The sequence below is a fragment of the Excalfactoria chinensis genome, chromosome 15 (assembly GCF_039878825.1).
Source record: "Excalfactoria chinensis isolate bCotChi1 chromosome 15, bCotChi1.hap2, whole genome shotgun sequence".
In the NCBI taxonomy this organism is placed as follows: domain Eukaryota; kingdom Metazoa; phylum Chordata; class Aves; order Galliformes; family Phasianidae; genus Excalfactoria; species Excalfactoria chinensis.
In genome coordinates, this window is record NC_092839.1 from 7,239,406 (window position 1) to 7,251,630 (window position 12,225).

General features: G+C 48.0%; 1 protein-coding gene and 1 long non-coding RNA gene across 3 annotated transcripts in view; one reads left to right on the forward strand and one right to left on the reverse strand.

The window, feature by feature from the left end:
* The first annotated feature begins 2,694 nt into the window (after positions 1-2,694).
* LOC140259274 (uncharacterized) lies at positions 2,695-7,909 on the forward strand. Of its 2 annotated transcripts, none has more exons than XR_011905379.1 (3): positions 2,695-2,728; positions 5,462-5,612; positions 6,626-7,909. It is a non-coding gene; the product is annotated as an uncharacterized lncRNA (long non-coding RNA). The 2 variants fall into 2 exon arrangements; XR_011905380.1 differs by lacking the exon at positions 6,626-7,909 and adding an exon at positions 6,288-6,441.
* A 507-nt stretch (positions 7,910-8,416) lies between these two features.
* The window catches only part of TAF4 (TATA-box binding protein associated factor 4), a 35,723-nt gene continuing 31,914 nt past the window's right edge, over positions 8,417-12,225 (reverse strand). Inside the window, exon 16 of the mRNA XM_072350153.1 lies at positions 8,417-10,003. Within this exon, the coding sequence (XP_072206254.1) occupies positions 9,836-10,003 (168 nt within the window). The 3' untranslated portion in view covers positions 8,417-9,835. The remainder of the gene's footprint in view (positions 10,004-12,225) is intronic.

The window sequence follows — 12,225 nt, forward strand, 5'->3', positions numbered from 1 at the left end:
AAGTGAGGAGCCGTTCAAGGTGCAGAATAATTCGCTGTCAATCTCGGGCTGCCTTCTGCAGAGGGTAAATAAGCCTCGTGCACAGCCGGTGTGGTGTAAGCTGTCAGCGCAGCCCATGCATCAGTCAGGAGGAAAACATAACGTTGGCGGATCTCTGAATACATAAATAAAACATGCTTACCACTTGCCATCAGCAAAAAAAAAAATAATAAAAAGTGAGGCTGCCTTTCTAGCTCCCACCACCGCCACCCCCTGTATCCGTCTGAAGCATCGGCATCGCTGTTTATCAGATATCCAAATGGGCTCTAAGGAAAGGATGGGAAATAAATGGGAAAGTTTGGCAAAGCCAAGGAAATGCCACCAGCAGGAGGTGAGAGCAGGAATCTGGGCAGCTGCCATGGGGCAGAGAGGGGCCAGGGCTGAGCCCCCAGCATAGAGGTGGGTCACAGTTCCCCAGTCCCATCCCCACACCCCTGCAGCCCTCCTGTCCGCTCTCCATCACACCTCTGCAGCCAAATGCAGTAAATTGATTTGCCTGAAGTTATTTACTACCCCGGCCATAAATGTGTCAAACCCAATCTTTATAACTGTAATTAATGCAAGAAATTCCCCCTTTTTTAGAAATCTCTGCAACAAAAAAAAATCCAGTGGCGGCGCAAGGAGAAGATGGCATCCCTTCACCATCCCTTGGCTTGTATCAAAACACAACAGAGTCGAGATGCTTGAAATGCAAGGTGGGACCTGGGAGCCACATGGAGGATCACCATTTGTTCTGCCTTTCATAGCTCGTCCAGCCCTCATTTGCCACAAATGGTGACATTCAGGAGGCACATCTGGAGCAATGCTGGGCACAGCAAGCTGCTTTCCCCAGTGCTGGGGGACACACAGCCCCAAACACACCCCAACTCTAACACTGTCCCTTAAGGGAGATGTCTGAGCATCCCCAGTTCCATGAGGATCACACAAGACCATGGGGAGCCACACTTCATCACAATGCCTAGAAAGACCACAGAGCTCTGACATCAGCCTGTGCAGCCCCTTGTTGTCCCCAGGGGCATCACCAGCCAAAGGAGCACATCCAAACCCACTGTCTGAAGGAGACCCATGGCAGGAGGAGACCCTGGGGCAGGATGATGTGGGCTCACTCCTTCCGCCACCCCCAGCCATGCTTTGGTCCAAGCCAAACTCCTCTGGGTTTAATGAGCACTATGGCAGGATCCAAGCTTCTGCTGCTGCTCCATTGTACCTACAAGGACTGTGTCTGTCATGAATTAAAAACACGTTACATAGAACAGCAAAGGAAGGCGTTGGTGGTGGATGCAACACGGCAGTGGGTGCACGTGTGCCCTTCCTGCCACTTGCAGGCTGTTCTAGTGCTGTGACTTCGTTTAGGCGAGGCTAAAGGAGGTGTGATCAGCATTTAATTACACCGAACTCCTTTGACGAGTTCAGATGAGAACCTGCCTGAGCACAAATCATTCCAATCCCAGCACAGAGCACAGCACGCGCTGATCCATGCACGGGGAGGCGGAGGCAGAACCATTTAAATAGGAGTCAGGGAAAGCAAATCCTTTGACTGCAGAGTTCAGCATGGAGCAATGGAGCATTGCTGTTTTTATACAAAGCTGCTGATCTTGGGGGGCTGGGAGGGGGGGGGGGGGGGGGAAGTCTGCAGACGCAGTCAGGGAGAAACAGAAAATTTGCTCAGAAGTCCAAAACACAGATTCAAATTAATGGAGAGCGGGAGCAAACGCCTGGGTGAGCGCTGCAAGAAATGGCCTCTGCATTGCAAGCCTGAATTCTTAACTGAACTCACCTCGTTTTGGCTTCTGCCTCTCCTTTGCATCCACTGCCCATGAATATTCAAGCAGAATTTGCTGGCAGGAATATTAGCGAAAGCAGTGCCAATATCAAAGCCTGTGTTAGCCAGCGCTGGAACACATTCACTGCACAGTGCATTTCAGCCCCATAATTGCACTTGGTGGCACCGTTCAGCCGCGCTGGAGCCGATCCTGGGCGCTGGGCCATGGCTGAGGGGTGCAGGGAATGGGGGGCTGAACTGGGAGGGAACGAAGGAGGACTGGAGCAGAAGTGCAGAGGGAGTGGTCCCAGGGTGGCAGCCATGGGGCAGCTGTTGTCCTATGGAGAGACTGCTAATGTTAATGGGGACGAAGCATTCATAGAATGGGGTCCATGGAACAAAATCTGAGGAGAAACCCACTTCCCACCAGCCCTCCATTGAGCATCTTACTCTACTCCCAGCCCAGAGCCCCATGAGAGCTCTGGGACCGCATCCTCACTGCACCAGCTCCCTTCTGGGCAATGTTCTACATTCAGGGACCTATCGCTGGTGACAGTGAGGGAAGTGACACTGAACAAGTGGCTCTGCAGTGTGAAGTATTCTGAAAAGTTTGGTTTAAGCACAGAGGAGAAGCAGCTGGAGGTTTGGGGTTTATTTGGGACTAAACCAGCCGCGATACCATGCTGACATCAGAGACACCAGTGCTGACAAACTGTAGCAGAAATGAGGAGTCACGGCCTGAAGCAGTGATGGAGCACCTGGTGGGAAGGCAGGGCCAACCCAGGGGAGCTCAGCTGCATGCAATGTACCTGAGTGACTAGAATGGCTGGAGCCAGGATCCACCCCTTCCCAGACCTCATTTAAAGGTTGGCAGTGGAAGGGAAAGTATCTTGCTGGAGTTCCCTGCCTACTGGAGATCTTCTGAAGGTAAGCAGCTCTTTTTTTCTTCATTTCCATATCCCCAGTTTTACCATCCTACTGTTATTATGGTACTTTCCATCCTATTATAGCATTATACAAACACTGGTGCAAGATCATAGGGTTACTGAGGTTGGAAAAGAGCTCTAAGATCCCCTAATCTGTCCCCCCAAATTGTGCCCACTGCCCACATCCCTCAGTGCTGCATCTCCATAGTTCTGTGCCCCTGAATTGCTGCTGTTTTGGAGAAGAAATTTCTCCCAATACCCAACCTGACTATCCTCACGTCACCTCTCATTCCAGATCAGATTGGAGCTCAGATCAGGCATTCCCATCTGTTGTCCAGCAAGGTGCCCTGTTTCCACATGGAACTCCAGGCTGTTTTAGTGCTGAGCAGCCTCCAGTGCCTCTTTGGAGCTCCCAACTCAGAAAATACAGAAAAGCATCACAAGAGACCGACCACGTGCACCATCCCCACATCCCTGGTGCTCGCTGGCTGCTGCTGCAGGAGCAGCACACACTGAGGCCCCAGCAGGGACCCATCTGACACAGGGTACCACGTCAGGTTCAAACAGTAATTAGTGAGAGTGGCTTAAAGCAAACACAGCAGCGTTCTGCTGGTCAGCTGACCTTAATTAGCCTATAAAAGCGGGAAGAACATTAATAGGAAGCGGTGCCTGCCTGGAGGTGATAAATAAAATGTATTGATCTCTAAGTACCAAGCTGGCAACTCTTTGTTGGGAAAACATACGATTAGAAGTGGTGCAGCGGTAAATACAGAGCAGCCCCTCATTCATCTGCCTGTGTGAGCCTGAGTCAGGGTAGGACCAGCAGCACGCTGGGATGGGCCCATTCTGTAAGGGGGCTGTGATTTGGCTGGGTAGAGGCTGGGAGTGATGTGCTCAGGGGGCACAGTGGGGGCGGGTTGATGGCTGGACTAGATGGGCAGGGTGTATTGTAAGGTAACTCTGCAGAGGTCTGTGTTAGATTTGCTCCCCGGTTCATGCTCATTCCAGTGTCAGAGGGATGCGATCATATGCCAGATGGAACCAAATAAAAACACCACGCTTGCTGGAATAGACTGATGTGAGAGATATATAATAATTAGGATGTGCCATATAGCTATTAAGGCTGCAAATCTGGGGAATCTATTATGTTTTCTCTATTTCTGTTTCTCAAAATGTGGTGACAACCAGCAACATTAGCATCCCAATACGTCTTTTTTTAAGGCACGCACTGACTGCAGTATCAGTGTTTCTTCTCTCAGTGCCTCTGAGTTAACAAAACCAAAGCAAAGCCCACCTCCAAACACGTTCTGGTTGGTGCCAATGGGCTTTGCGCAGCAATTCCTGGCCTGTTCCATTCCTTCCCATTCCCCAGATGGACACATTGATTTTGTGCTCAATAACCTGAGACCCCACTATGAATCCCTTCAGCCCAGGCAAGGGATGTGGGAATGCCTTTACATGAGCAGGGTCAGCTCTTGGGAGCAGCCCCTGCAGCACCCCACCCTGCCCCAAAAACCTCTCCTGGGTTATGTTGGGCCCCAACCCGCAGCCTTCAGGGCCACAGGCTGGGATTGCTGCTGGGGATGATGCTGACAGCACAGTTCTGCAGGCAGAGCAGGAGGGCTTTTTTTTCTGACCTGTTTAATTAAACATGTTCACAAACTGCAAGGGGGAGTTTATTGGATTATTTTTTTTTTCCTTTTTTCAATGCACTGGAGCTCATTAAAAAATAAAGGGGAGGAGGGCGTTCGTTGCGAACACAGCTTTCAAATAAGTCTTAATTTAAATAATTAAACGGGCAGTATTTATTTTTCTTGTTGGCTTTATTTCCCTACCAGCTTCCTTGTCAGTTGAGCTCAGATTTAAGGTGCTGTGCTGTGGTGGGCTGGGTGCAAAGAGGGAGCTGCAAGTGGCACTCAGTGCTCTGGTCTGGACCTATAGTGGTGGTCCCATCCCACCTCCTTATAGCACAGGTGCCTCCATAGGTGCTCATCATCCCTTCAGCTGCCAGGCTCCAATGGCTGCAGTGAATTGAGCCTCCATCCATTCTGCAGCCCAGCCTCTGGAATTTGTATTTTCAGTTTTTAAAGAGCTTTGGGAAACATTAGGTAGGATACAAATTTTATAAGGGAAATGTTATATACACTTAAAGATATGTAATGCTCGTGTTTCAGGGTCCTCTGGGGCCCTTCACAGCCTAATTGTCTGTTATGGATGCTATAAGTTGCCCAATAGGTTTTCACTAAAGCCTCTGAACTTTACTGAGCAAAACAAGAGCCCAACTGCCCACCCTCTGCCTCCCACCTCTATAGGGCTGAGGCTCTGACAACAGCTGCCACTTTCTAGCAGCATCTTACAGCTGAGACCACTGAGGGTCAGGTTGGATATATTCTCCTCTCAAAGAGAGGTGATGCAGTGGCACAGCTGCCCAGTGGGGTGGGGGGTGTCAATGTACCTGGGGGTGTTCAGGAACTGCGGGGATGTGGCACTGAGGGATGTGGGCACTGTGGGGGGGGGGGCTGGGGTTGGACTTGCAGATCTCAGAGCTCTTTTCCAACCTCAGTGATTCTGTGATTTAATGTTGGTGTTGTGCTGGGATGGGCTATGGAGCCAAGGGACCTTCCTGACCACTACGGCACTCATTTCTGGGGGGAGGTTCTGCACAGCAATGGCACTAAGGAGCTGCTCTGGCAGCACAGAGCCAAGCCCTGGCATTTTGGGAGCCTTCCTGCAGGTGTCCCTGCGCTGTCCCAGCAGCAGCAGAGTGAGCGGGGAGCTGTGCTGAAGGCGAGACGTGAGACATCTCCCGGCAGAAAGCACCGCATGAGCGACGTTTTGTGGTCCTACATTGACCCCCTCTGGAAAGAGCACAGCGTTCATGAGAGGTGGGAATGGGGCGGGGGGCGGGCACAGCGGACCCTAAAGACACTCCCCTTCCTCCCCCCCCCTTCCATCTCTCAACCCACTCTGGCACCCTGCTGTGTGTTGCCATTAGCAAACGCTAAGCCTAACGCCTTTACATTCCATTCCCCGTTCTGAACGCTGTCACATCTCCTAAGTGTCTTAAAGTAATACCTGATGATATTCGCCCCTTCAGTGAACATATTGATTAGATTACAAACAAAATTACCGCTGAACGCGGCCCTTCGCAAACAGCCAGGCGCTGCTCTGCCCCCTCCTCTCCCTTCCATACCCCCCCCCCCCCCCAATGGATGTCGGGGTTCGTTTGCTGCCCGAGCGCTGATTATCGCAATTCAGCGCAGCTCTTCTCTCCCTCTCCCCGCGGGGACACGGAGCAATTAGAGGCTGCATTTTGGGGTGATTATAACGCACCTCGGGGGCGTTCAGGAGGCAAAAAAGCTAAAAGAGCAAAGGACTTCACGACCTGGAAAGGCAGCGATCCCTGGCAGCCGTTCCCAACGCACGCAGCGCCCAGCAGTGCGCGGCGGCCCCGAGCAGAGCGGCTCAGAGCGGCTCAGAGCGGCCGATCTCACGGAGCTGCCCGCATGTAATGATTGTTTGTTTAATCGGAGCTTTGTTTCTCTCGCTCTCTCATTCAGCCTGTGCGCACCCGGACACCCCTTCGCGTCTTCTGCTCTTCACCTCCCAGCAGACACATCTCTATCTATGACTCCCGGCACGAGGCAGACAAGCGGCCCCGTGCGAGGTGCGGGGCGGAGCGGGGCCGGGAATGGAGCCGAGCGAGCTCGGAGCTCCCCCTGCCGCCCGCCGCGGGGCCGGGAGCGGATGCGGCTCTTTCTTACTGAACGGGCGGCAATCAGGCGGCGGTTCCCGGCCCCGGGGCTCCGTAAGCGCTGCAGCGCTGCCTCAACTATGCGGGACGGGGCGGCCCCTGTGCAGCGTTCTCACCCCTTCCCCTCTGCTTCTCCCCACGCAGCCACAGAACCGTACGTATTTTCCAAGCGTGGCGATCGGTGCCAGCACACCCACCTCGCAGCAATCGCTTCTTGCTCCATCAGGGGCGGAAAGCACCTGGGCTCAGCGTGGCAACAGCAGAACCATCCCTGAAGGACGCTGCGTCGCGGCCACCACCTGCTGGGGGATCACAAGGACCGTTCTCAGCCCCATCCCTACAGCTGGGCAACGCTCCATTGCAGTGCTTTGAAATGAGAGCACTGAAGGCAGTGCAGAAAGCCAGGAAGCACGTGCAAAGTAGCTAACATGATATCTATCTATTTAGACTTTGATTTGCTGATGGATTGAGAAGTACACAAAACTGTTAGGATCAAACTGCAGCACCCAGACAGCACCTTCACACTGCAGAGGTTGGCCAGCACTCACCTAAAGCCCAGTTGTGCAAACAGCCCTGCAGGAGCACTGATGGCTCTGAAGAGGCTCTTCCCAGTGCAAACACGCAGCACAAAGGTTTGTGTCTGGGTGCATGGAGCTACAGACACAGGGCGGGGAGAAACTGCTGCTCGAGTGTATCAGGTGTGCAGCCAAGCAGGATTCTGCCTTACCCCAAGTGGTAACTCTCCTCTAGCAGTGGGCAAAGAACTGTAAACATAAGAAAGCTGTTGAAATGGCCACTGTGTTCGCATGGTGTTTGTAATTCGGACCATTAATGACAGATGAGGAAACGTCTTGGATCAGACCGAGGTCTTCATTGAAATCTGAGCTGCTGGGAACTTGGTGGCATGAATCAGTGTCCATGTGTGCACCTTTCCCTGCATGTTTCAATGCCTTGAAGTGTAACAGCGTATAGCAAAGGGCTGGAGCAGCACAAGAGCTCAGAGCTCCCCTCCCTGCAGGGCACTGACACTCCAGGGCTGTGCTGTCCCACATGTGCACTCCCTCTAAGTGCCATCTGTGTTCTGCTCCGACTCCTGCTCTGGGTCATAAAGCTTTGGAGAGGCTTTAAAATAGTCACCATCTTTAAATATATACTAATAACAGGCACAGCTGATCTGCCAGCAGAACATCCCAGAAGTCTGCTGACAGCTGCAGGAGGCAGCGCTCAACCCAGCACCAGGCACAGCCACAATCTCAGCCCGCAGCTGTGGGTGTGTGGTCTCTGTGCTACAGGAGCACACGCAGCACACCCGGAGCAGGAGCCCATAGGCAGGTTTGTCTGTACACAAGAAACAACGATCAAAGGCACTGATTTGTCTGTGCAGCTAACAGGGGGAAGCAGGCCCTCACAAACAGTGAGTTTATTTGTTGTTTTGTTAACCACTCACACGGGGACAGTTATTTTAAAGGAATCAGAAGTGAAACATTCAGTACAGAGCGTCAGAAATGCACCTTCTGGTTCACAGCAAGAAAAATGAGTCCCCGATTATGGCCCATTAAATCACATAACCCTATCACACCTCCTCCTGCGTCCCGCTGCACTGCCTGTGGCTGAGGAAGCAGGTTGGCCCTGAGCAGAGGTGATTTTATTACACCTTCGCCAGATGAAAACCAAATCCTTCTTACCCATTTCCCTGCTTAAAAGCCAAACATGAACCACCCCACGGTCCGCTGGCCTCCACCTGGGATCCCCAAGCCAAGAATGATGCCCCCAGATGGATTACATTGCACACCTGCAGAAGGCTGACAAAACAGTGTGAAAACCAAAGTGCATCTTCAGCACACAGCATCCCTCGGGCTGAGCCATCGTTTGCTGCACCGAGGAGAATAAACTCCGGAGGAGAAAAGATTCAGAGAGAAAAATACATTAGCAAATACAGATAAATTTGTTTTTAATAAAGGAGTTAATTTTCTTTCAATCCTATATAAAACAATAGCAATTAAAAACTTCATTTTTGAAAGTAAAATATTTACATATGAACAAGTAACTGTGCAAAATTTACATGGGAAACAAAAACAAAAAATAAATGGAAGGACAGGATTTCCTAAAAGACAAAATGAAAGGGCTGTAACAGTTGTCAGGTGTCGATAAAAATACTGATCAGCATTCAGTTTACACGCAAGAGAGTTAAATTCTACCATGAGAGTTCACACAAAGAAAGCCAAAGTATTTACAGTCATAAAAGTACTATCAATAGACAATTTAATACAATAACCTCTGAAAATATAAAGAACCAATTAGTATATTTGTAATAAAAAAATAGGTACAAAGAAGGGACTTTGCTCTGGACATCTTTAAAGTAGGCCCACAGCTTGCATACAGTCTTTTAGCAAAATAATTATAGTTTACATAGCCATTTTTTTATGTTATGTGCCAAAAATTATGTACAATTACTGACAAAATACACCAACCATTTTTCAACACTTGATTCACACTGATGATTCCTCTCAACTTTGATTTTATTTAATCTAAGCTCTCACTTTAGCTAAAAAACACAGTGCAAGTAAAATATATTTATGCTGAAAAGGTTTCTCTTTTTTTTTTTCCTTTTTTTTTTCCTTTTTTTTTTGTTTTGTTTTGTTTTTAACTTTACAGCTTTACAAACTATAGCAAATAAAATGCGTTTGTACAGATGCTGCTAAAACATTCAGAAGTAAACCCTCCTTTACGGGATTCCAGGGCCTCTAATAAGCAATAATGTGATTAAAATTGAGGTTATGTTTAAAATTAACTGTATATCCCTCTAGATTTGGAACATTTTTTTTTGGGGGGGGGGAAGATAAATATTCTTTAAAAAAACAAAAAAAAAATCAGTTTGCTTTGCTAACTGACTGTTCAACCAACAAATGAAAAGCTAAATGAAATGAGGTCATCTGCTGTAGACATACGCCTATAGAGTTGATTTGAGTTGAATAAAACTGAACTAAAACGCACAATTAATGTCAAAACTGCTACAGGGCTGACAGGGTAGCTAGTTATTTGCTAAACGATTCCATCAGTCTTTATATATGGCTTGTTTGGCAAGAAGGCCACTCAATCAAGAGATGAGTTAAAGTTTAATTGTCCTTTTCTAGTATCCACAGGCCTTGTAAGCATCCTCACTGTTACAGAAATGTACTTCTCTCACACTGAAGAGTTTATTTATAAACAGGAATATAAAACTGTTCCATGTAAAGAGGTGGCTGTTTTTCAAACAATATCCCATTTGCTTGTTACAAAAAGGCGAAATTTGCAAATATATAAAAAAAAGTCCTCAGGCGGCTCTCCGTCAAAAATACCTTGATCTTTTCCACTTTACTTAAGGAATGCTTTGTATAGCAATAGTGAATGGCTTGTCTCTCGCTCATTTTCTAAACAAAATATGAGGTCCCTGAGGTTCACCCGCGTTATCCTTTGTCGCGTAAACTGTCTGGTTGTTCCAACTCCAGAGCTGCCTGGGACTGCTGCGCTTGAACCAGATCCCTGGGGAGGAGAAGAGCAGAAGCATCAGAACAGGTCTGAGCCCACACATACTGCAGAGCTTCTCTGAGAGGTGAGAACCAAAGCCATGAGTGATGTTTAACACAATTAAAAGAAGAAAAAAGCCATAACAAAAAGCGCTACTTCCATCTGCAGTTATGCAATCCCACCAACCAAAGCAAACAAGAAGTCTCGGTGTTTGTACAGAACCCTCGCCCTGCAGCTCTTACTGAGCTGGGAAGCACACCTAACCACCTGGCTGCGAGGTCTCCAATCATGCCCTTCATCTCCCCTGATCTTTACAGCAGAATGCCGCCAGCTCTGCCTGTTGCTGACGACAGCTGTAACCAAGCTCAGGATTATATTAAGCAGCAGCTATTCTGGACACCAGCAGACATTCCCTACCAATCTCTGAATTCCTGTCTATCGTATGGCAGTGCTTATCCCTGGTCGTTTGTCACAAGTAGTGCATCATTTGTCACTTCAGAAAAATAAAAGAACAAGAAAAACATGAGAAAGACCATAAGATTCCTTTAGAGATGTTTAGCCGTGCCACAGCAGCTGTTTACGTGCAGATGGGGCTCCTAAACAAGTTGATAGGGCAACTCTGCTACAGCTGAGTCTAATTCTCACTCGCAGAAGAGAAATCACAGCTGCGATAGGACACAGCTGATTAATACAACTCCTATGTTTCCTATGCTTTCTTTTATATAAGCAAGGAAATCCCGCAGTGCTTTAAAGGCCATGAGATCCAGCAAGAAAGCTATCTAGAGTAACAGACTGTCTGTTTCAGGAAAGATATGGCTGTACCACATGCTGGGGTTTCCAACACGTGCACCCAGCTCTCAGCCTGGCAGCAATGCAGCACAGCGCACCTGGCACAGCCCGGCAGAACGGAGCGGCAGCAGTGAGCACAGCCGCCAGCAGATGGCACAAAGAGACCAAAAACCAACTTTCAGCTCCAGCTTTTGAAGCAGGGGATACTTCTGGCGTGTTGGGGATACTTTGCACTTTGTGCACGGAAAGAAACCATACATTCAGAACGTCTGGAAACAAACCACATTCCCATGGCTTGCTTACAGATACTTTTTTTCACCTCCAATTTCATTTACTAGAATGATCTACTACTTTTCTTTAAATGAATTTTAAAAACTAGCTGACACCAGAAGGTCCAAACTCCATCACCTGCCTTTCTGGAGCACCAAAACAAGTGTTCTAAATGTTCTTCATCTAATGAAGATGAGTCACACTTCTGCTTCTCAAGCACGTTACTTGTTGAGTGCTCAAGTCCCCCTGCACTGTACTCAGCACTGCTTAAAGGCCGGATTTCCAAAGGCACATTTTAAAGCACTTACACAACATATGTGCTTCTTTTCTATCTACTTCAAGGGACATTGGATGCAGGACAGCGTTGGATGCTGAATATCAGATACATACAAGTTAAGAATAAGAGGCTTATAGAAAGAATGACTGGGTAGGGTTCTTTTTTTTGTCATTGAAATATTCCTTAGAATCACAGAATTGCTCAGGTTGGAAAAGACCTTAAAGATCATCAGGTCCAACCACAACCTGACCATACTACCCTAACAACCCTCTGCTAAAGCGGGAGAGGCTCAAGCCTGATTTTATTATATTTCAAAGCAATAGAAATGTTAGGAGTTATTTTAAAGAGAGAGAAGTGCTGCTCCTGTAGGCACAGCATGAGTTAAGCAGCTTTCTCTTAACTGTCAATAAAATCACGTGGACTTCAGATTGTAACAATGACAGCAGCCTGTTCTGTTGGATTTTGAAGCAGTAGGGTTATTACTAAGAGGTGATTTTACATGCAGTTAAGATTCAGCATTCCTAGACATCAAAAGCTTACATTTACAAATCTGTGTCTAAGTAACGACAAACCTGATTTTCCACACTTCTTGTAATATGCCTTAACTACAAACTGCATACAAATGGCGACAAGTGGAGCTCAATTTAAAAATGTCAAGTGACAGAGCAGCAAAAGCACAGCTGTGAGTTTATCAGATCAAAAGCAGCTGGTTCTTAATTAAACGACAAAAAATTAGATTTCCTGGCAACCTGTGGTTAATTGGTTAACCAGTGAGCGATTAATCTAGGATAACTAAATTAGTCAGATTTCGATGAAATACAAACAAGTGTTCAGAGTAGATATAAAACACATTTCATAACCTAAGTGACACGAACAGACTATTCACGCTGCTGCACAGCTG